The following is a 25,170-nucleotide window of genomic DNA, read 5'->3' on the forward strand; positions in this document are numbered from 1 at the left end:
CGACGCGCGGAGAGCTGTTGGCAACTCTGTCCGCAGCTGCTGGCATGTTTCGTTTTCAGGTTTTCACTGAATGTGGTGAACGGAGCTAACGGAGCGTAGGCAGAGTCGAGGTGCTTGAATCGAGGAAAACGATGAAAACGGGGACGGCGCACGTGTAACAGCTGTCATGAATGAACATCAACATCGATAAGACTGTGGTGCGCGCAACAGCACTCACTTGGAATAGTTTGCTAGGCGGCTTCGCTAGCAGCCGCTCCATGGCTCCCGCGACTGTGATTTCCGCGACCGAGAGCGGCGACGACAGTTTCTTGGCGGACGACAACAACTGGCTACTTCGACTGTTGGTGAATTTGCTCGGCTACGCGACCATCATCGGCCCGGGAGCCCTGATCATATGCTATGTGCGGAGGACCAAGTTCTTGGAAAACCAGGGCAAGTATAATTTGGCGCCGGACAGCGCGGCCACGCCGTTTCGCCGTGCCGGCTTGTTTAGGGTCGCCGTTCATTTGCTTTTGCTGAGCGATATTTATTTGTTTCTGCTGGTTTTCGATGGTAGGAGGCTCGCTGAAAAACCTGTGGCGAGTCGTTTATCTTCACCGCGTACTTTATCTGCGAAGTCATAAAACGCGGGCAATTGGAACGACGTTTTATGATAACCATATGCGCGAACGGCAAGGTTATATTGTTGCCTTATTGCTGTTGCACGTAACTTCAAAAGGAGCTTTCAGTACGAAATTCCGTTCTGTTACCACCGAGTTGAGCTGGCAGCCTCGCGACTAAGCCGATCTGCTTTAGAAAAAAAGCTAGTTTTATTTGACAAGTTGCTTGTATGCGAGTGACGCAGCTATAGCGATGAGGCGCTACATTCTGCAGGGTTATGAAACACCATCGCTGGCCTATACACATTCGTGCAGTGCATTAGTCATGCGTAAATCCTGCACTAAATCTTGCTCCCCCGCTGTCAGGGGAGCATGTCGAAAGCGGTTTTTACCATATATGTCTTTCGAGCCGCCGCGCTTTCATTCGGGGGCTGCCGGCGCGATAAATGCACGCGTGGCGCTATCAGCTGCGTGAAAGCAGCTGTCAGCATGAGCTTCGCTATTTAGTCTGCGCGCCCTACTGCCACACATTGCAGGAAATTTAGCGACGATTGTTACAATAATCATGTAGATGCGCAAATATGTTAAAACCGCAGCCAGCTGTGCTTGCGACCAACTTGAACAAAATGTCAAATTGACACTGTACGAAGAAATGTGACCTTAATTATTATTTTAATCGCATTAGTAACTAAAAAAAGGTGGAAATCATTTAATTCGTTCATGTGTGTTACTGTACAATTTCTATTTGTAAACCAGTACGAACTGTAAGAAGCGAGCTGGGAAATGGACAGTAATCCAGTTCAACTGATCGATTATCTTCCCTTGGTTTGATATGGACCAGTTTTTTTTTAATAGCGTTGAGTTGCAGCCAATACACTACACCTGTGTCATGAAATCGTTTTGTTAATTTGACCTATACCTTTTGGTACATCTGTGATACTGTATGTATTAGATGTAGCAGTCTAGTAGCACAAATTGTCTTTTCACATGCAAATACGTAAAGCCCGATAATTTAATCCTAGTGAGCCATTTAATGACACTGCTGTGTAAGTGTCATGTGGACCATAAATATGCATATGTAATCAAAAATTAAACGTGCAAGTTTCCTAGCTGACCTTTCAGATGAAAACACCCATTCGCTGAGACGTGTATCACTTAACTGTTTAAATTCTGTGTGCAGCATGTGTTTTTCTTTCCAAGATCTGGTGGGCAAGAAAAAATAATTCAAAGTTTGCTGTGTTAGTTTCTTTTGCTGTGCCAATCTTGAACTTCTTTTATAAGAACAACCCCTCAGGGAAGGCAGTAAATATAAGTAAATGAACAGCTACACCGCCCAGAATGACTGAACATGTTCCTTGCACCACAGGCTAGTTTGCGGTTCATTGTCGATTCACAAAATGTGAAAGTAAAAACAAACAACACAGGGGTTCACAGGAATGTGGAAACTTGAGACGATCAAAAGTTGTCTAACAAGGGATGACAGGATCAAGTCGCATGAATTGCGCTACAGACGACTGAATCGTGTATTGTATTCATCAATATTTGTTGATTCATTTGGAATGACATTACGTGCATGACTTCCCCAATAAGTTGAAATGATGCATTCTGTTGTCTAAGTTTTTTTTTCTATGTACACTCAGTGTTCTTCAGTAACAGCATCTGGGATGTCAAGTAGGTGTCCTACAGTGGATGTCCTTTAGATGTTGGGTGCTTGACTGGTACTGGATGTCTATCCGTTGTGTCTAGCAGGAGGTCCCTTTGCACGTGTACTGCGTCTGTTTGTGTTGGGACATGAGCCGGACACCAAGCCAAGCCTCGAGCTGGGAGGGGTCACCGAACCAGCCCGACCGCCAAGTCGTACCTTGCTGTCCGAGGCATTTGTGCTGGCCTACTGTTTCCTGGGTCTGCAGGTGAGAGATTTGGTGTCATTGTTTGATGAGCTCATTAAATAAGTCCCGACGAGCAACTTTAAACTCAAGCTGGACTGGGATAATGTAACGGTTCCCTTTGAACTTGGTCAGTGATCGGAGCGGCATTTCTCCTACATCAATCGCCATGATCGGCTCGTTGTGAGTGGTGGGTAAGAAAAGAACAGGTTGGTGTCTGAAACATGGCTGCCATGATGAGTTTACAACTTCTGCAGCACCTGCAGTACCCAAAAGCATGGTCTTCGAGAATTGTTTTCTTCCGAAGGAGTTGTCGCTGGAGGTGCGATTTGGACATCATGTATAGAATTGGGTGAAAGGAGCCCTTGCATTGTATTGGCCCTCTTCTCACATGATTCAGTTTTCATGTACTATGCTTGGGGGCATTTCACTGTGGAGCCAACTAGCTTTAAAGAAACTCTAAAGGCTAAGACGGACTCAATCTGTAGTTGGTGACAACCTAGCGATGCAGTTGCAAATACACCACTGTGCAACTTGTATAGGTGTGCCAGCCAGTTATGTTCACTCATTACCATGACATCACGGTGGACACTTACTTCTTTCAGTATCAATGTTTTTAAAGAACAATGTTTTCAAGCACAGAGGTGCAGAAGGCACATGCAGTGTGGTTTTGTGGCTGTGTTTTTTTACTGAATTCTCAGGTTTTCACCATGAATAGACTGTTTGATTGCTTTTCAAGAGAGCTCGCAGAGCTTGTTGGGTGCCGAGAGATGACTTAGTTGCAGAGAAAGTTGCAAATGAAAATGTTGCATAATTTCCTTGCAATTCAAATAACCTTTGATGAATGTAACCATATGTACAGGAATGCTGGGCTGCACCAGCAATCTCAAGGTCATGCTCTGCTGTGCCCTGGCACTTGCTTTTACATGATAAGCTGCTCAGAGATGGCATTGCAATCCTGGAAATAGTGCTGACAGAAGTGTGAAGAATATCAGTGAGCTCTGTGGGAATATGCAATAAAATTGGCCAAAATGTATTTTCCTTTACACAAACCAATTGTCCTTTTATTAATAATTCTTGAGTACCATTCATTCATTCAATCGGCAAATGATACATCATCGAAAAACGGTGCAGTACTTTCGCAGAGGCAGTGCCAACCCTGCCCTAAACTTGTGCCATTATTTTTGCTTACGAAAGCTCTTTTCCTGTTAACCCCTCAAGGGCAAACGTTTTTAAAAAAAAAAGAGTACATGATATGCCTTAAAAACATGGTTGAACACAGAAATTAGTTTGCAAATATCGTGGTAAATCTGATTCAATAAAAGTGATGATGTTAGAACATCTCCCACCATCTACATTGTTAGGAGGTCTTGTCAAAAGCCAAAAAAGTGACTATCATTCATAACGAGCTTAGCGTGTCAAGATGTATTAAGGGGTTAAAGGAATGCTGAAATTATGTTTTCAATTTTCTTTTGCATTATATGAATGTTTAAATCCACTAAACCCTACAAAAAGAAATACTGGAAAGCTTCAAATCATTCCAAATACAGTTAAACCTGCTTATAACGAACCTCCATATAACGAATTCCTGGATATAGCGAAGTTTTTCTATTCCCCGCCGTTACTACATAGAAGCACATGTATTTGAGACCTCTAAGTAACGAAGTGGCAGCGGGTGACCCCCTTGAAATAACAAGTTTTCCCCGCCGACAACCTAGAGATTTCGCCCCAAATTTTGTCATTTTTGCGCGAGCAGCAACCGGAGGCATCTTCTCCGCCGCGACGAAATGCGAAGCGGCGGTGTCGCGCTAGGTGTGCTCGAATTCACGGCGACTGCGAGGCGAGAGCGAGCGCACGTGTGCGTTCGAGCGTGCACGAGGCGGGCCTGCATCCCTCGACGCGGCGATCTTGCCGCCGGGGCAAGATCGCCGCAAAAAAAAAAGTTTTTTTTCGTTTTTTTTTTTTTTTTTCAACGCGCTTGCAGCACCACTCTTTGGTTACTGTGCAAGTCTCTGCGCTTCACTAACCTGACACTAGGTGCCACTATACGATGCTACGACGCCATCGTGTCGCTCGCTGTTCGTTTCCGCCGCCTCGCGCTTGTGCGAAAGACACGCGTCTACACATCCAGTACCTGGTGTGACATTCCAAGGATGAGTGCTTTGACGAAAACGGAAAACGGGTGCGCATTAGAATCGAGTAAATATGGTAAGCGTTTCTTTTTTGAATTTTCGAGCCGAACCTGCATATAACGAAATCTTCTCTATAACGAAGTTTTTCGGGAATTTGTCAATTTCGTTATATCCAGGTTTAACTGTAGTAATTTACTATAATACTCATTTTTTCAAACCAGGTTTTGTTTCGGTACCAATGAAGTGGGCATGCAATCATGTCAGGATACATGGGCTCACTGTGTTCCTGCTATTGCTGTGGCAGCCGCATGCGAATGCAGTCGGAATCCTTGTCGGAAACCTTGCTTTATTTCCACACAGCGTTGGCACAGATACTAAATGTTTCTCTTTATCACATCACAGTAATGTCAGTGACGCCAGGTCCAGTATTTCGAGACCAACTTTAGTAGAAAGTAAAAAAATATGTGAAGTTTGTTTCCTTATGTGAAGTGTCATCCTTTGACATGTGAGAAGCATATGGTAGGTTTCTATGACTTCGGGAATGTATGTGTTAGTACTCCTTCAAGAAAGTAAGGTACTGAACTCTTAATGGCACCGACCTGGCCCATGTGGCATAGGTGCAACACTATAAACATCTTGAAGCACTTTGGCCTAGGGTTGCCAACCGTCCCGAATTTAGCGGGACAATCCTATTTTTTTACTAAATGTCCCGAGTCCCGCCTTAACCCAGTGGGGATGGCCAATTGTCCTAACTTTTGCCTTTTGTCTGCTGAATAAGGATAAATAAACCAGATTTTCTTTTACAATGCCTGACAACTTGCTTGCGCATTCTTCTTTTTTGTGTTCTGTTACGTTGTCATTAACATAAAATTGGTTTCGTTTTTGTAGAGGTTTTAGTTCTGTCGTAGGCTCTAACCGTTCACAGTGGTTCTATTTTGTTTTGGTAGCTGTGTTAGCCAAGCAACTACAGAACCTTTCTTGTTGTAAATCGCAACGTGTTAGGACTAAACAAAATTGGGAGAAAGTTGCACATGCAGGCTTGGCGGCTCTTGTCACTGACAGGGTCGGCCGTCGTCCCGACTTCATCCACACAAGAGTTGGTAACCCTACTTTTGCTTAACTTTACACTTGCTGTCTCTTTGCTACTTGTCCTGTTGCGAAAGATTCTCATTCCCCTTTGCCCAGCTAGTTGCTGGCTGTGAAAAATGTGCACATGTGCAAGTTTAGTGGGACTGCTGGAGGATAAACCATACATATGCAGCTGCACAGCTGCTGTTTTTCTAGCGCTGTGTGTCTGCTTGCTTCCTCAGGGTTATTTTAGACAGGCAGGTGTGCAGTGTTTTTCATGTTCATGCAGTTGAATGCAGCTCTGCAGCTGTGTCTGGGCAATGGGAGACCTGTGGGCTGCAAAAATGTTTGCTCAGAATGCTGGTGCTCTTTGCTGCTGGTCTTTTAGCATTGTACTGAAGATACCAAATGTTATCATAAGGAGGCCCTGTACCCCTCTGGCCAAACTACAGACTACTTTGTGCTCAAATTTCAAATGAGCTAGCCAAGCTTGCCAACTTGAGTCAAAGTAAATCATACATGTCATCTGAGGAAGTTCCTAAAGAGGAATGTAGGTTTTCTGTGTGATAGGAATGATGGCACCATCTGTACCACAAGGCTGAGACACCTGACCTACTGGGAATACAACAGAATGTGGAGTGGTCTTTCCTTCTAGGTGACAGGTGGCACTGCTATTTCTTTCACTGTGCTCTACATTCAGTCGGCTTAGCTGCAGACGTGCACTCCCAACTTTTTTTAAATGAAACTAGCTACTAATACAGCAGCTATACGTAACGGTGAGTGAAAATGCAAAAGAGCCAGCAGTTTGGATGTAAAATCTGCTGTTACGTTGACGGCATGGAAGTAAGAAAAGATGTTCAACGAAATTCCTAGAACGTACACATGGCATGGAAATTGCAAGAGTTAACTCTTTCACCTATTGAAATCGATCAGTTTGATCGACAGTTTTTCTATGCATTGTTATACATTACATTACAATTATTCTACAGTCATACCCAGATATATCAAATCTGAAGGGGATCACAAAAAAGTTCAATATATAGGTAATTCGGTATATAAAATAAAAATTTTATACAAAAGTTTTCAGGGGGGTTTTACTGCTGTTCGTTATACACAATAATTCGTTATATGTGGGTTCGATATATCTGGGTTCGACTGTACTAGCAGCATCATGCATCGTCTGAAATGATGACAGAACTTCAACTATTTGTCAGATTTGACAATTTTTGGCAGATTGGAGAGTTCGGAAAAATACATCTTCACCTGGAAGTATTGTCAAAACTAGCCTCCAGTGCTCCTAGCACTTCTTCAATAAAAAGATGCAAAATTTATGCTTTGGTCGACTCGGCAACATAAATTTTAAATGACAGCAGCAGTGAAGACACAGAAGCTTCTCTTGGTTGTCAGTTTTCCGAACCCACGTATAGGCTGTTTTAATGATATCTCAAACAACAGTATATACGCTCATGAGTGCATGTTATTTTGATAATTGTGTTCAACTGATATCCAATGCAACTTTATTTTCCCCACCGTGGATTGCTTTCGTCCATTAGCGCTTCGGCAGCGTATGTACAAATCATTATGAGCAATCCTTCCCGTCGTGTGGAATTTTGACTAGCAGAAGAACATGCAGTTGATTTCAGACCGGCCTTCATCCGAAACTTAGCTAGCTGCGTAATCTCTTACATTTGGACATCGCTTGTCCGAGTGCCCTCATTCATTACTGTACAATATTGTGCAACACTCCACATTACTGTACAGCGCTGTACGGGAACTGAACAAAGCATGTGCAGGCTCCAGTGCCAGTTGAACGCACACTAAACCACCTTGCTTGCACAGAAAAGTTGATCGAACGCAATAATCAAGTATGAGAAGGCTTCTGTATGCTCCCTGATCTGACAACCATTGCTTCTGGAACCTGAAGTATGCCGTAAAAAACAAACCAGGTTCTTGCTGTAGTGACATGGGCATCACTGTGGCTGGTATAGACGGCAATAAATCGTCATAACTTTTTCACGTGATCTTACAAAAGTTGGGAACTAGGAAACACGTGTATATTTTGTATATTCCAGATTTTTTTATTCTCAGTACTTATACTAAAATATAGGAAATTATTACTTCCATTCATGTTTCTTAAGGTGCTTCTTTGAAGTTTCACATAAGAATTTTCAAAAATTGTCTGGGCAATTATTACTGCTATACATCCATTCAAAATGCCAATGATCAGGCTATAATTTTATGTATCGCAGTATATGTTGCAAATACAACCACTTGAAATAAAATGTTAAAAAACACAAAAAGCACCCAAGATAGCACATTTCTAGTGGTAATGAAAGAGTTAAGCAATGATTTTAATTAGGAAAAGGAGCCATACTCTAACCCTGCATATCACAGGATTGGGCAGCATACCGTAGCATCTGTAACAGCATGCCAGCTGGTATACTTATTTCTTTAATAGACCCTTTTGATAGTTGTAAACCTAGCCTTCCTGCGAGGCAGTTTGCCCAACTAATACTGGTGTAGCCATTTTTGCAAATGTGTACAAGCACAGTTTGCTTGTTTTGTGGCACAAAAAATGTAGACTTGACTCTCGTGATGAAACCATGTGCAAGAGATAAGCCTCAGCATGTGCAGGTAGCACTTAGTCTTCATTTGGTGCCACCATTAGTTGGGCAAATGTGCAGTGCAGTGAAGCGCGCTTGTAAATTATGAAAAGGGTCTATTGTTGTGCCAAAACATGAACAGGCATTCTTGAGCAAGGAATAAGCGACATTGTAGATGTGCGCTTCCCCACACGCCTCGTTTTACTCGCACAAGATGGCGGCCATTGCCCTAAAAACAGAAGCAAAGCACAAGCACATGAGCTGATGGTCTCTAACCTTGCCACCATCTCCTCCATATTGGATCCTCGCTGTTTGCAAGCCTGCCCTTCGGCGCAATGGTGCCGTGAGCGGGAGGCCGGCCATCTTGTGTAAGGCAGCCGTTTAATAGTGTGAAAAAGCTTACTTCCAGTATTTTGCATATGCCCTTTTGTGTTCCCCTAACATTGTTTTCCACTGTACAGCCGCAGTTAAAACTCTGGGAACGTTTTTGAGCGCTGCACTTTTTCACAGAAACCATTTCAGCTTCAGACAGCATTATTCTCTCCACAAGTATCCTGTAGGACTTCTTATAACTTTGCGAGTTGTCTCTCGCCCGTGTCCTGATATCTAATCTCTTACAAAAGAGAGAGAGGATATTGAGAGGAAAACTAGGGAGAGTAACTTGAGAAACTTGGTACGTAAGCATCGTATAACGGACGCTCTGATGAGATCTTAAGATATTAAAGTGCTTATTTGTATGACTGTAACTTCAAAAGAATAAACGACAGTATTACATCAAATGGCAGTGCCTTCCTCAACGATCATCGACAACAACGATCAAGTAATCGGGGTCATGTACTATACAACGTAGTGATTTGGTTCGCTGAATTCTCCTATCATTCACCGCTCCCAACCAAACGATTTTGGTGACCATGTAGGTGACACGGTGTTCGGACCACTGATGAAATTTGTAAAGGAAAGCAATAGGAATTAGAATCAGAACGTTATCATTGGCAAAGTTTGCTACTTTGCAAGGAGTGATGGGAATATAGGTATGAAGGAAAAAGGGAAGTTACACCGGTATTCAGTCACGAGCACCTTCTCCTTAACCTGTACCGTGTTCTCCGTCACTGCTGTTTCAGGTCTCTTACTTGACCTGGGGTGTGTTACAAGAGAAGATCATGACGCAGAAGTATTACGAGGAAGTGCTGCCGTCGGATGGACAGCGGTTTGGCGACTCCCAGTTCCTGGTGTTTGTTAACCGGGTGCTGGCCTTCACGTTGAGCGGACTGTACCTGCTGTTCACCCAGCAGCCGCGTCACCTGGCGCCCGTGTACAAGTACTCCTACTGCTCCTTCTCAAACATCATGAGCAGCTGGTGCCAGTACGAGGCACTCAAGTTCGTCGCCTTCCCCACCCAGGTAAGGGGAGTGGGGCCTGAAATTTGGTACAATCGACTTCCGTTAATTCGACCCTGGCGGGACTGATGAAATTGATTGAATGATCATGCGGGTCAAATTAAAGAAGACTTAGAAAAAACGCCCAAAACACACCGCCGATTCATTTGGCAGTATTTGCCCGATTCTAGCACACCCCCGAATCAAACATGTGCCTGCTTTGTGTCCAAACTAGAAAACTAGCATAGAGATAACATTAAAGCTCCTTAACAAAGTAGAAATCTAATGCACACCTGATTATTTAGCAAGAAAAATGGGCAATACTAGTCTAATATGTTTAATCCGAAATAGCATCGGTTTGATTGGCACGAATGGTTGAATTGTGAGCTACGGCAAACACCCACGGTAGTGTACACATGCAATGTTAACAACACAACCCGCTTTGCAAGACACAAGCAGACGCGCGTAGGCAGTGTTTTAACAGCACTTGTGCCCATGTGCTGCTTCATCTGCTTTGCTGCTGTTTTGCACCTGCATGTTTGCACCAAGTCGGCATCGTCAGTAGGGAGGGTGCAGAAGAATCATGAACCAGCCCTGCAACTTCCGAAACAAACATCATGGTTCAGAGGGTGCCATTGCTGCACAGCTGAAAAGAGTGACAGGGTGCAGCACCTCATGGCCTGGTTCACATGGTGCCGGCAAATCGAACAGACCTACTATTTCCGTAACGACTTGTGTGTTGTCTACACAAGACAAGCATTCATTACCTCGTAGAGGCTGTAGTAATTGTGCTCTGCTCTGCCTAATATCTTGCCAGACCTAATTTTTGAAAATACTCAATACCAAATCCTTGAATTGAAAATGTTATCGACAGTAAAAACTGCTCAGTCCATATCCAAACGTGGAATATCCGCACCTTGTATATTTCAGCTCTTTAGCGTATTGTGTTCTTTTGTCGTAATCTGTACAGTTGACGTCAGAAGTTTATGGGTACGAGTTCCGAAAAATTGCTCTGCTTGGGCACGTGGTAACTTATTTAATACAACCTTGTGTTGATCGTACATGCACAACTTCAGACTGCAACTCTTTATTCCAGACTACGTTGAAATTCAGCCTGCTTTCAGGTCCTGTGCATTGACACTTACTATATGGAGGATTCTCAATTAAGTGCATTAAGCTGTAATTACTAATTAGTTTTGTGGAAAAGTACGAATTTATTGATGCCGTAACATTTTATTGCGATAGCAATTATATGGACACTCCAAGCGGATTTCTGCTGTCGGCGTCACCATCGCCGTGAGGTTCCATATGAAGGGCGATGAAATCGTCGGCGCACGCCGTATGCTGTATGTGCGTGAGGGACATGCGCTTTCACGGGGAGTGAACGCACGGCGGAGAGCAAATGGGACTTCTTCCATCGCACGAAAGGCCGTGGGGGGACGGGAGGGATGGAGGGGAGGCGACATTTAGCTGCGGCACCAAATGTATATTTATACAAAAATGTTGCGAGGCGAGAAGGTGGTAAACGCGTCGATCAGTGTCCCGCTCTGATCTCGTCGAAAACCTCCGAGCCGCCACCAGAGGCACCGGCAACAGTCACCAACATTGCACGTATTCGGTGCGAACTCGGGCAAAACGCCGACGGCGTCAAGGACAGTTCTGTGCGTTGCTGGTGCTGCTACATGTCCAACTTTATACAGCTGATAAAACTACTATCCTTATTCTGTATAGCTCTCTACTAATTTACTATCGCAATTGATGCTTCGCCTTTCGGGTGAAACTGCGACATTTTTTAATATGTGGCCGCTTTCATCCCTTGCTTCCACTATTGTGTACTACTGCTATCAAAAGTTTGCAAGCTAGCTTTTCACTAAACCTGGCCACAGTGCTTATAATAACAAGTTACTGTATGCTGTCATAAATACATGGCAACCAGAACAGTGCTCCTATTGTACAGGCTTGATGTTGAAACTGTGAAGTTGTTTAGCAGAACCCATGCAATGTAAACTTTTGATGCTGGCAGTAGTATATATGCGACACAACTAAAGCTTATTATTATTAATATGGCAGTAGCAAGAACATGCCACGCAAATTGTAAAACAGTGTAATGAAATTCTGTAATGTTGACAGGTTCAAAACCAATGTTGTGAGAAAGAAAAAGACCATACCATACTGCAGAGGAGACGAGAATGGAGTGCAGTTTTAGACAATGACATGACAGAATTCAAACAGAGAAGGCGCCTGGCTTATTTATTTACATAGTACCAGTAACAAAAACAAAAACTAAGGTTTGTTAGGGATTGAAACTTGGAGCTTGAACAAAGCAACAACAAATATGAAAGTGAACATTGCATATCATTCAAGGCCACCAGTTGCTCTCTTGTTTGCACTGAAATCGAGTCGACAGAAGAGCTAGTTAGCGACTACTGGTGAGACTACTAGTGAGCTCTGAAACCACACTACTGCATCAGTTGTCATGTAAGTACCAGTAAGGTGGTATCTGTCTTCAGGGTGTTCAGCATGAAAGGACATCCAATTGGTACTTGCATGACAATTGCTGCTGTAGTGTTGCCTTGGACCTCACTAACTGGTAGATGCTGAATGGACTGCCTACATATGAACCCACCCCTCCGAAAATTGTTGACTGCAGTTCAGAAACGATGAAGGACGGCCGATAGCCTTGAATGGTAAAAACAGCTGTATTATCTCCGCACATGAGAACACGTTTGTGCTTTCCTGCAGGTGCTGGCCAAGGCGTCCAAAGTGATACCGGTCATGCTCATGGGACGTCTGGTGTCTCGCAAGAGCTACGACTGGCACGAATACCTGCTTGCCCTTGGCATCTCAGTCGGCATGGGCCTGTTTCTTCTCTCCCGATCGACTGGAGGCTCCTCCTCGTCTCCGACGAGCAGCAGCCTTTCCGGACTGATCATCCTTGCCAGTTATCTTGTGCTCGACAGCTTCACATCTAACTGGCAGTCCGAGCTGTTCCGCACGTACCGGATGAGCTCGGCCCAGATGATGTGTGGCGTCAACTTCTTCTCGTGCCTGCTGACGTTCGTATCGCTGCTCCAACAGGGGGCGCTCGCGGCGTCGCTGCGCTTCATGTTCCGCTTCCACGCCTTCTTCTACGACTGCCTGCTGCTCTCCATCTGCTCCGCCACGGGCCAGCTTTTTGTCTTCCACACCATCGCACAGTTCGGACCCGTCGTTTTCGTGGTGGCCATGACGGTGCGACAAGCAGTGGCGGTGTTGCTTTCGTGCCTCATCTACGGACACCGCCTGGGTGCGCTTGGCATTGTTGGTGTTCTCATCGTCTTCGGTGCCGTTTTCGCCAAGATCTATCTGCGTCAGCGTGCCGCTTGATCTTTCAGCGCTTAAAATTTCTGATTTGCGAAACTCCCTCCTCCCCCATCCCGAGTGATCCTCAATTCTCCTCCACTGCTTGGTTGTGCTCACTGCTACTGAAAGGCCCAAAGCGACCATGTTTGCTGGCCAGAACATCAACTTGATCTGTTCTCCTCGGCGCAGATGCCCAAACTGACCTCCAGTCTGATAACCAACGATCTATCTGCGTCAGCGCCATGCCTGATTTCTTAATGCTTCAGTATTATTGATTAGCGAAACTCCCGCCATCTTGAGTGTTTCTCAATTCTCCTCTACTGCTGAGTTATGCTCATTGCTAAGGCTTGAACCTACGGTATTTGCTGGCCGGAACTTTCGTGCTCAAGACGCCTGGCCATGGCAAAACACCCACGACACACGGAGGGCTCAGATTCTCAAACTAATCTCCAGCTCTGATAACCAACATCTGCTCCATCTTGTGCAATGCATGCACCTGAGTTCTACGGAGAGTTCTAACTCGACTTGCAAGGTTGAAAAACGGCTGCAGGTGTGATGCAAAGCCACTGTGCCGCTGCCGTGACTGTGCCATTCTCCTCCGCGTACGGTACGTGCCAGCCGTTTGTGGAGCTTCCCTGCACCGTCACTTTGTGTGGGACTGCTGTGGACACGGGTGCACCCCTCCATTCGACCTGGTGCAGGTGTCGCCAGGACGTGAACAACTCCTGGAGCCTCGGATCGCTGAGGCGGAACCGGTGCTGTCGCATAAGGTCGCGTGACACGACGATCGTGCCTGGTCCCCCGTGAAGTGCTGCATACAGCACAAACGGGTCATCGTGCGACCTGCGACATTGAACAAAAATAAACGTTCAGTATTGATTGACAAAAGTATGCTATAGCGTGGTATGAATTCAAACTATGGTGCACAAGACATGAATACTGTAAGTGGTTGTTGCTACTAAAAAAATCTTTGTTCACAAAAATCTTAGTCAAAGTAGTTACAAACCATTAAACGAGATTACAGCAGTCTCGTATGACAGAGTGCAAAGTAATTTTAAAAAACATTTACAGACTAAAGTTTTGTTAGCTGAGAATAAAGTCAGACTACAGTGTACAGACTACCGAGGAGTTTACTACCGTATTTACTCAAGTTGTGTGAATATAAAATTTTCATTTTCAACGCAAATTCAAATGAAAACCAGGAGCGAATCAAATCGAATATTTTTCGAATACTAATACTACTTGTTTTGCAAGCAGTCTTTTTCACCAGTCAGAGGTACAAAAAAAAGTTTATTGCACAATAAATAATTTACAGGTAAATTATGCTTTGTGGTCAACAAAATTCTCTAGTACAACACTTTTGCTTGACAGTATCATAACTAATCATTTAACATTGTCATGATGGAAGGATAGCTGTTCGAACTATTTGGAGAGTAGCAACACCCTCCTGCATGTCACAATTTCTTCAGACACCAAAAAGAGCCATCAGCAAGCATCTCTTCACAAGCCAAGCCAACAGTGGGCACCATGCTTAGGCCACCACTCAGACGGATCATCTTCATAGCCCAAATTTTCATCATGCACCTATCTTTCAATCTGCGCTTGTGGCAGTAAAAATTGCTGCCACAAGCCAAAGAAAATTGCTGCTGGTTGATGAGTTTATCAAAGTCTTTCCACAGTGCTGACGTGGAAGGAGCCTCTTCAGAAGGTTTAGTTGTTGAGGACATATTGGGGTTCCTTGGCATTGAAAGTTTCCTCGCTTCTTCAAAAGCCAGGTTTTCAATCCACTTTGCCATTGAAGCGTCCTGGTGGTAATTAACTACATTAGAATGAGGGTCTAAAAATATTGCTAAGCTTGCTACTTGGTCAAATGTTTAGTTTGGAAACCGTGTTTTTAGGCACTTAGTCAGATTAGTAGCAGACACAGATGTTTCTACATGGTGGCTGGTGTAGTCCAGATGCATGGAGAGGCAGCACAGTGTGGGTACTTGAGCTGATAACGTCGGGTAGCCATAAGCACCAGCAGAAAACCCGCGACAATGCTTACGTTCTTACTTTTCATATGCTTCACTGCACAGCAAATACACTTCACTGCAATACATTCTGTATAATTCGCTGCATAACATGGCTGTACTGCGGCGAAGCTGACTTAACCGACAACAGCAAATTTATTTGGTTCAAGTATATTGAATAGTGAAAGTGTCTTTCGAATACTAATTGATTAGAATCGAATATTCGCACACCGCAAGTATTTACCCGACTCTAATGCACCGCCAATTTTATTACGAGAAAAAACTAGCATGCATCTGACTTTCACAATCGGAAAAAGATGCAACCTACATAATTTACCATCACAGGATGGAAATTCATTCACACTCACTCTCGGACTACGACATGTCGTCCCCCGTGTAGTCCATTCGATTTAACGTTCCACATTTCTTGACCGATTCGGGAACCATCGCAAATGGGATGGTGGCAAACCCTTCAACTAACTAAAACTCTGCCAGTTTGTCTTGTAACACACACAAGTCCCCGGAATGCCAAAAACATGCGACACAGATGTGATGCTGCTCGCTTAGCGTGCAAAATATCTGCTTTTTTGAATGAGCCTTTGTAGTGATAGAGTCGTGTTGTCGTCGCAAGCCTACATGACAACATTGTTCTATCGCCATCCTGTGATGACGGGGCGATGGTGTTGGTGCGGTTTTGGATTTTTATCCATTAAATACACAGGCAACTTCTGGATCCATTTTCTTGAAGAAAAAGTACGTTTTGGGTAAATACGGCGGGAAATATTATGGCAGTAGTACAGTGCTGACTCCTTGTTTTTGTGCCTTCGATCACTTATCTACTGTAGTCCAAATTAAAATGCCCAGAATGTTCACTGAGTGGGGAACACATATAATATTTTACTTTAAAAATCTGTCACCCTTAACAGGCCCCTTAGCTCACTGACAGGCCATTCAGGGACTCCCTCCAGTTCATTTATTTTTTAATATTAACCATGCACATAAAAGCAGATGCCATGCTGGAGCCATGACTACTAAAGGCATGTCCCATGTAAACCTGCAAAAGTTAAGTTCAAGGCTCTGTTTCACTCAAAGTCATCTGTGATATCTGTGACACAAATGTGACACAGAGATCTGTGAGATGTTATTCAGTGAAAATAGGGGTTCTGAACATGTGTTCTACGAATAACAGTAAAATATCAATCTTGGTTAGCAATCGATACTGTTATTGTTTAGAATTTGACTTAGAGATTGCGGCAGAAGATTGCAAACACCTCGCCAAACATCTTGCTTCACTCTTTTTATTTATTCGTTTATTTTGGTTCACAGAATACACTGCAGACTGAGAAAGGTTGACATAATGGTGCTTGTAACACTTGATACAGACCCAGCCACCCCTTTGTAATTCAAGCACATGCAGTTTCAGTATAGTTAATAACGTTAGGTGAAGTGGTTTACACAAGGACGTTTTTTTTTTAAATACGTGACTAGAAGATAATCATTGTTGCAGCATAAAAACAAATACAGGAAAATAACATGTATTATCTACAATACATCTCAACAATGTAATTAAATATACAATATGCATAAGCACGGAAACAATAACCTAAAATAAAATCCATTACGAGTGGTACCAGAACATTCCTTGTAGATGAAGGAATCGAAACAAGCTCTATGAAGTAGAAAAGACAAAGGTAACTATCGTATTATGTCTCTCCTAATAGTAGAATGTTTAAATGCTTATAGGGCGACATTAATGCTTAGTTTTTCATAATTAGAAAATATATTTGGCAATGTCTGTCAGTGGTACCTTTCTACAGAGCGGTGTCCGTGAACCAGTTTGACAAATGCTGACATGGTGGAGAGCCAAACTCACGTGTCATTGGCCAGGTATCGGAGACAGTGCTTCCAAACTTGGTCCATGATGTCTGCGGGCCACTGAAGCATGTGCTTGCGGCCCCACTAGCAGTACGGCCCGGTTCTCCTTCACAGCATAATGTCGCACCGCCTTTAGCAACTGGAAAATAGCATCTCATTTTGCAGAACACACACACAAAAAAAGACTGATGAATGCATTCAAGGGGTGAAGCACTGTCTCTGTTCACAGCATAACAAAAATTGAGCGAAGCCTACATCTGCATTTGACCTCTACAAACATCTCATAGTGGTTTTTGACAAATATATGACGCAATGATACAATGAAGCCGGTAAAAGCTTAGGTGAAATTAACTGCTTTTTTTTTTCTTTTTAAAAAAAAAGATAGCTTGTTGCAGTTGGGAGCCGAACTCACATGTCCCACAATGCACAGGTGGTGCTCTACCATTAAAGGCCAACTGCAGCAAATTTCACTTGGGCTAAATTCGCTATAAATGCATAGCATATACTATCAAACTAATCTTGGTAAAGCCGCAGGGCTAGTAACTGTATAATTTTAAGTCCCAGAACCATGCACGACTACTGATCTCTCAGTTCCGCCTAGGCGCACCACTCGCTCAACATTTGCTGGTTGATGGCTGTCTGTCTCAGCGTGCTTTCTCGTTGTTGCACGAATGCTGACAGGTTGCATGGCCATCTGGTGCTCGAACACGAGTGATGGCTGCCCAGTAGAGCTGTGCAGAGGAAGGCGGAGCACATCTTTCCTGTCCCAGCTTTCAGCGCCCAAGTGTGCACCATGCCACAGCATGGAAGTGCAACGCGGACCAGCCAATGCTCATTAAGCACATTAACTACAGTTGACGAAGCTGCACAGGCTGCATTTTACGAGCACAGTCACTTACCTGTGTAAAATCTGCTTGCCAAATGATGCCGGAATGCAATGCTGCCTGAGGAAAACATTATGCGCACTTTGCGGTGAGCCTCGGGTACTTCCTATCCTTAACTGCAGACAGCGGTAGTTGTCCGCTTGGTCTAAGGTAGCTAAGGCCCCTTAGCTTAGTCGCCTCAATGCGCTTCTCATCTCCGAGCGGAGATGGAACGCTGAGAACCAGATAACCAGATACAGAAAACTGATTCGACTTGGATAAGAAAGGTTTGCAATTAAGGAACATTGCGGGTGTGCAACGGCATAGGCACAGTGCACGAAGCAGCTAGCCGTATACCAACTCTATGGCTTGCAGGACCTGTTTGCCAATACATGGGAATGGTACAAGCAAGGGCGGCAGACAACACGAGCGCTGGTTCTCTACGGTCCAAGTTGTTCGTCACTTCCGACAAGTGGTAGTGGCAGCTTTTTTTTTTTTAATTTTGCTTTGATAAACAGACTTCTTGCAAGCATTTTGTGATGCATCCACTCATATTTCAGACGTAAAATCTTGCACACAGGCTACTGTATTTCTAAATTATCTAAAATTCGGCTTTTTACGCAGTAGAAAATTTAGTTGCAGTAGACCCTTAAGCTCCTGCGGCGGCTGTTGTCTCATCAACTTTCTAGGGTATTTACGTATGTGTACAAGATGAGCCTTGGGAGTGTTAGTCGGCGCCACTCTTCCGATGCTTTTCTTGACTGTATTGTCTGTTTGCTTCGTATGGTTGTAACTACATAAAAAATCGAGCCCCTCTGCTCACCTAAATCTTTTCCTAAAGTGGACTAAGATTTAGAGAAGTGTGTGAACAGCCATGATTGCCAGTCTGGTTTTCGGTTGTGACAATCTTTCCTGAATGAGGGATTGAAAAATTACATTGCAAAGACACGCATCTCAAGGCAAAAGTGAATTCATCGAATAAGAGTTATAGGCCCATTTACAACACCATATTCACTAAGAACACTACAGCTATTGTTTGCATTGTAACATTATTGTTAGTCATCTATGTTGCATATAGTAGTCTCTTATAGTGCTCATATACTATGCAGAGACTGCCTAAAATGGCATAGTCATCCATGCAGTATTATATTACACTGATGTTGAAATAGGCACATACAAGTTGCTCTGCATAATAATTGCCGCTGAATGCTTGCTTCAAATAACTAAATTTTACTAGTCAGTCTCTCATTTTATTATTTGAGGATATATATATATATATATATATATATATATATATATATATATTGTACTCATGGAATAGAAGCCAGTTGCTGTTCAAGGCACTGTGTAAGAATCCCAAGGCTACCACCAGTATTGATGCATAGTATTCTCGCTGAAGTCAATTATTGAAAAGTTAATTGGTGAGTCCTTTCTAGTGGCAATTATCACACAGTTACTGATTTTGGCCAGCAGAAATAATTTTATCTTGGATCCATCACTCTTAATAATTCGTGACAGTCACCTCTGCAAGAAGCATTATTATGTAGGTGATATTTTCGGGGTACTATACTAACATAGTGTAAATCTCAAACACTGCCCAAGTAAAACTGCATTTACGCATTCAGTTTCACACTAAGCTAACTTGTAGACACAAATCTGGTGCTCGTATCTGCAGGCACTGCTGGTAAGAAACTAAGGCATTATGATAATGATGGGAGTAAAAAAAATGGTGGGTTTAATTTTCAAACTTCATCCTTCTAGATCTAAATGCATTTGGGGCCAACATTAACTATCGTAAAAGCTAATATATCACTCACAGCAAATTCAAAATATAAACAGCACAAGAAACAGGGACAAACGAAGAAAGAGACACACAGCACATACCTGTCGCACTGACAGCACTGGCGTTAGTAGTACTACAAATGCAAAGATTCGTCATTCACATTGACAATTGTGTACTTTACACACATTATGGTCGGCCAGTCAAAACTAGAGGTGGGCGAATATCAACTTTTCCGAATACAAATCGAGTACAAATAGTAGGTACTGAATATCAAATACTCAAATGCAGACACACATATTTACAGCAGGCATTTTTATTTTTCGATATAATTAGGTACAACACCTGTAATGACTAGTGCAAAAAGGGCAGCTAACTACCAGTGACAAATAAACAGTTTTACACACATGCTCACAAATTGTCATCAAAATAATTCACAAATAGCCTCTCATCAACATTAGAGCCTGGTTGCAAACAAGGGGCGCTTAACATAAATGTAAAAAAAAATGAAAAAAAAAAAGGTAAAATGATTCCAAACTGTTTTGATTCCGAACGCCTGGCATCAAATTTACGTAACCACCGACGCAAGCATCGGGCGGTGACCCGTAGCGTTGTTTGAACAACCCAATCAAACACTCTTCTGGTTTATAGGAGGTCACCTTTGTTGGCTTTCAAAACCAATAACATTGTTTACACTCAGCGGTTTTTCTTATCTAATTGGCTGACAAGAGGTGAGGAGGACGCTCTAGTGAAGAGGGTTTCGATGGGGCCGAGCCAGCACAGTGAAAATAGATAACCGCATGAAGAGGGTGGTGCCGGCTTCTCTGATTGGTCCACTTCGCCTTACTTAGCTTGCGGTGGCTGGTCGAAAATCGCGGCCGCGTGCAACGGAAGCATAAGAATGCCGCTAAAATGGATCCTCAGCAAGGAAGAGTTGGCAGAGCGATGTTGTATACATGCCGAAAGGGCTCGATAACGTTTTACTGTCGCGAAAAAATGTTTATCATGCGCAAATAAATACATGCTCACCGGCAGGTGTGAGTAGCGAGGGCCTGAGCGATCGGCGGGCAGCCATCTTCTATTCCTTTCGGAATGGGGCAGTCTTTGGCTATTCAGAAAAATTTTCAGTTTTGTTCGGCATATTCATGCATTTTTTTTACGTACACGTCACTTTGACGTGGTGAGTTTTCACGGTTTTGTGATGTCGCGTGACAGACAGGCGAAGTGGGTGTAGCCAGAAAACATTGGACCAATAGAAAAGGGCTAATGGTGAAAAGGCGTCGAATCAGGAATGATTATTTTTCTTTTGTGTGGTTTAATCATGCATAATCAGTGTGTACACGTTACATCAAATAGGGAGCTATTGCGGTTTTCGTGACATCACGTGACAGACAGGCGAAGTTGGGAGTGGCCCGAAAATCTTTTGACCAATCGTGGAGGCTGATTGCAGAAATTGGAATCAAAACAGTTTGGAATCATTTTACGTTATTGCGCCCAAGGTCTGCAAGAAATAATCACCGCTGTATGACTAGCTTTCCAAAAATGATGAAAAAAAAGAAATGGCTGCTGAAAAATAGACAACAGATTGTGAAAAAAGAAAAGCTGCTGCTGTGTGCAGTAGACACATAAGGGCCCATTGAGCAGAAGACATCACTGGTTGTAGAGTAAAAGATGAAACTGCTACATAGCTAGACTGCCAAAAACACTAAACGACAGACTACAAGCAAACATCACATGTTGATATGTAGGCCTCTGCAGCGGAACTGAAAACACGAAGCTCGCATTACCTATTTTGTTTCTGCGTTGCTTTGAAAACGTTTGTTGTCACACTTCTGGTGATTAGCAATACCTCATTTAGCAGATACGGAACAGAGCCCAGGCTTACAGAGTCAGTTGTTGCAATATTTTTAGTTAGTTTTGCGTATTCGAAACTTCAAATATTCGCCTACCCCTAATCAAAACACAAGATGGCCAATCGACATCTGGACTGTCAGGGAGGCCTCGTAAACATAAATAAGAACTCCGACACCAACGCATACATTAAGAGATAACAGAACTATGGCCAGTATTCTCGACCAGTGGCTTTCGGGGATGTGACCAGTTTCGCATGATTTGGCGCCGGATACGCCCAGGTATACAACCGGCATTATGCTGTCAGCCATATCTTGCGACAGTGATCGTATGCCCGAAACTGATCGCTTCAGTATTAATACCGCCTCAAAAGTGCGCCACTGTAGCAGACAATGCTGTTGCTCTCAAAAGCCCACAGTGCTTCTACCGGCCAGCTGCTGCTCTACATGGGGATGCCGAAATTCTCACAACCTGAAATGAAAAACCGGAACTGCAGCCCTCATTGGCCGCATCGTAACAGTAGGATCTGGGATGAAACGTAAAAGTAGGGGCCTCCTGGAAAATATGCTCACCCCTGTTGCGCTCTTCACGCTCCATACGACTGCACTCTGAACAAAATAGCTGTGCTCTCTGTGCTTGCGTTTCTTGCAACATAGCTGCGCATTGCATGCATGTTCTGAATGTAGTCTCAGCATCAAACTCTGTCATGTTGAGAACATGGCCCACCTCCTGAGCCCTGTCCTTGCCAGAGAGGGCTACGTTGAGTCCATCCAATACCACTCCGTAGGCGGGAGCACGGTCGAGAAAATCCTTGAACTTGGCCAGCTCCCGGGGGTTGCTGCCCAGGTAGGGGTCGTCGCCCTCCAGGCATCGTTCCAAGACGCCTTGCCGCAGCTCCTCCCACTCGGCATTGCTTAGTCGGTACATCTCGAGCTGGCGGCCACACCGGTTGCAGACGCTGTCCCTGCTGGACAGCACGCCAGGGGCCGGCTGCATGATTCCCGGCCCAGCCGCCAGATACGAATTCCCCCGACAGTCGCCACCGAGGAAGAGCGCACTTTTAGGTCTACTCAATATTAACGATAATAATAATGCTAGTTTCAACAAAAAAGTCAATACACAGTAAGTGGTGATAGGTGCATCTGGATACTTAGCCCATGGCTAGTTACGGATCCACAGAATGAACACATTATACAATACGACCTACTGAAAAATATGTGTTTCTACATCCACATGCTGTTAAGAAATACACGGAAAATAGTTTTTTTTAAGCAAGGTACAAACTTTGTCATGGAGCACTTTGTGGTCACAGGTAAATCATTCCAGATTTTGGCACCCAGTGAACGAGATTATTCGGCGACCATAGTTATGATAAACTTACGGGAAATAAAGTTTTCTGTGGAGAGCCCTGTCTTGTCTTGAATCGATTCACAAGCACTTCCTGGCAACTCAATAATTGAGCGGAAGAATACCGGGAGTGGTTTTTACGGTGAAGCTTTCTAGTAGAATCAAATGTATATATGACTAGTATTGTGATAATATGAGGTGCGGCATGTAGAGTAGAATATAAAGATTTTTTCTCTCCCGCTAGAAGCAGAAAATCAAGCATGGAGTAGGACTCACCTGGAAACAGTGGCAGGACCATTACTCCAGCCGGGTGGGTCCCAACTGGAAAATGACAACATAAATGTCAGTCCAAGTGGCTGCTGTGAAACTCGGAGTCAGCTGTTAGCTGAAGCGTAGCAAGATAACGGGACTGGCAGACATCTGAGGACATCTTTTGAACAATCTGCCTGAAAACTGATTGCCTGCATCTATTGGCACAATGAACAAACATTTATCATTTTAATGTGTTCCTGTAGAGTAGCATTAATTATAAAGAGACCCCTGACCTGTGCAGCTGTTGTGCTTACAGTCATACACAGAAAATAGCAGTCTCACCCACTGTTGCATTTCAAAGAGAACAGGGCTTAGGTATTACATGCTTGATCACAAGCTCTCAAGTTCCTGTTAACATTTTCCCTAAGTAGAAAAACACGGTGCGACTGCTTCTTCAGGATTAAGGCATCTCCAGTGTCCAGCGTACTCCAAGGATGGCTCAATGCCCAATTTACAAGGAATCCTCGCCTAAGTGCTGGACATGGTTGAGTTTTCTGGGACAATGAAAGGCCTCATTGACACAGTGCTAATGACTTGACAATTACAAAAAGCTTCCCAACTGCCTTACAGGTGGTGGCAGCTTTGACGAGGGTTTAAATGTAAGCCTTTCAACCTCTCTCGCCAGCCTGCTGCTGACCGCTCTGATACGTTGCAAAATGAAGCAGTCTGCTTTCACTCCTGCGCAGACCTCCTCACCCTATGCCTATATACAAAGGGTTCTCGGAGTGACCGAGAGCCAGAGTCATGATATTCCCTAGTACTCGAAGTCTCGTACAAACCATACTCAATCCTGTGCAATCAGCTAGAGGCACAGTGCTCCATCATGCTACAATATAAAAACTGACACAGCTGCTCTGCATGGTAAGAGTTCAAAAATTTGCTAAGTTCACTCTTTGACACCTTTAGAATACAATGTAGTCCATCTAATACAAAGTAGTCCATCTTTATGAACTAGGCAGAAGAAGCAGACGTCAAAATCCATAGCATCACGGTGAGTTGGTAATGGAAAATTCAAGGCGGCATCACTGCCTGTACTTCGTCTTTGCGTCTTTTCTTACATTTTTTGCAATGCCTCCTCTAACGGTAAGAGCGCCTTTTTTGCAGAAGGGTAAATTACTGTCAACTTCCGTTGATTCGACTCTGATGGGACCGACGAAATTGGTCGAATTATAGAGCAGGTCAAATTAAGCAACAGGTGGAAAAAACACCAAAACACACCGCTGATTCATTTGGTAGTGTTTGCCCAGATTCAAACGTAAAAATGACGTTAGAGTTCCTAAACAAATAAAAATAAAATGCACACCCAATCTTTCAGCAAGAAAAGTGCAGCATGCCTCCAATTCTGGCGATAAGTAAAAGATGAAACCATCAAATTTTACCTTCACAGAATAGAAATTTATTTACATAATGTTCATCATATTTGCAAATGCAAGTCGCAACCAGGATGGTGGCCTACGCCTAGACTAACCACTGCACTAGTTCCTCCTGCGACGCATTAAATTCACGCCAAGAACACGTGACACGAGTTGTTGCTGCCAGCTTAACATGTAAAATAACTGATCAGTTGAATGTGCTTTCGTAATTAGACTGAAAGCAGTGCGATGTTTTCGTGATCTTGCCATGAGAGGACCCGTTTTATCCCCACCCATGGTCGCCATTTTGCGATTGCACTGGCTAGGCAGGCTCTGATGGTAGGCTGTTGCGAATGTGGTTTTGTTTTGATATTTGATTGTACCGCCAAAGCAATTCTTGCGTGAATTTACTTGGGGAAACAAAGGCGCGCATAGAATCTGGTAAATACTGTAATATTTGATTGTGAGCTTCAAATTTCACTTTAATATCTTCCCAGGGCAGGCTAAAAATAGCCGTTTTTGACAGTAGACGTGTCTTCCGACACATTTACTGCACCCTAAGCCCCATGAAGACGGATGCTGGCGGTCTTTGAGTTGCCACTGCCGTCACCATTGGGGTTGGGCACGCGCGTGACGAGCAGCCAAGTTCGAATTATCCAGTGAAAGCTAATTTCAGGATTGAAATAACGAAAGTTTGGTTCCATAGAAAAATGTATGTGGGTGCCAGCCAGGGCCTTCGGTAGAGATCGATTTAACTGAGAAATCTAATTCA

General features: G+C 43.7%; 2 protein-coding genes across 2 annotated transcripts in view; one reads left to right on the forward strand and one right to left on the reverse strand.

Annotated features, from left to right (window-relative positions):
* LOC119457883 (adenosine 3'-phospho 5'-phosphosulfate transporter 1) lies at positions 1-13,897 on the forward strand. The gene is made up of 4 exons (XM_037719647.2): positions 1-432; positions 2,349-2,509; positions 9,410-9,688; positions 12,407-13,897. The coding sequence occupies exons 1-4, from the start codon at positions 171-173 to the stop codon at positions 13,028-13,030; spliced, it is 1,326 nt and encodes a 441-aa protein (XP_037575575.1). The 5' UTR covers positions 1-170; the 3' UTR covers positions 13,031-13,897.
* LOC119458785 (mitochondrial ribonuclease P catalytic subunit-like) overlaps positions 11,896-25,170 on the reverse strand; it is a 16,598-nt gene continuing 3,323 nt past the window's right edge. Inside the window, 5 exon segments of the mRNA XM_037720647.2 lie at positions 11,896-13,849; positions 16,892-16,974; positions 16,976-17,032; positions 22,114-22,354; positions 23,011-23,055. Coding sequence (XP_037576575.1) covers positions 13,522-13,849; positions 16,892-16,974; positions 16,976-17,032; positions 22,114-22,354; positions 23,011-23,055 — 754 coding nt within the window. The 3' untranslated portion in view covers positions 11,896-13,521.

The sequence above is a fragment of the Dermacentor silvarum genome, chromosome 7, assembly GCF_013339745.2.
Source record: "Dermacentor silvarum isolate Dsil-2018 chromosome 7, BIME_Dsil_1.4, whole genome shotgun sequence".
Taxonomy (NCBI): Eukaryota; Metazoa; Arthropoda; class Arachnida; order Ixodida; family Ixodidae; genus Dermacentor; species Dermacentor silvarum.

Excerpts from the sequence above, each read along its gene's own strand:
- LOC119457883 (XM_037719647.2), top strand. The coding sequence starts at position 171 with ATGAACATCAACATCGATAAGACTGTGGTGCGCGCAACAGCACTCACT. Across the intron at positions 2,510-9,409 it reads ACTGTTTCCTGGGTCTGCAG|GTCTCTTACTTGACCTGGGG; the intron begins GTGAGAGATTTG and ends CTGCTGTTTCAG. Across the intron at positions 9,689-12,406 it reads TCGTCGCCTTCCCCACCCAG|GTGCTGGCCAAGGCGTCCAA; the intron begins GTAAGGGGAGTG and ends GCTTTCCTGCAG.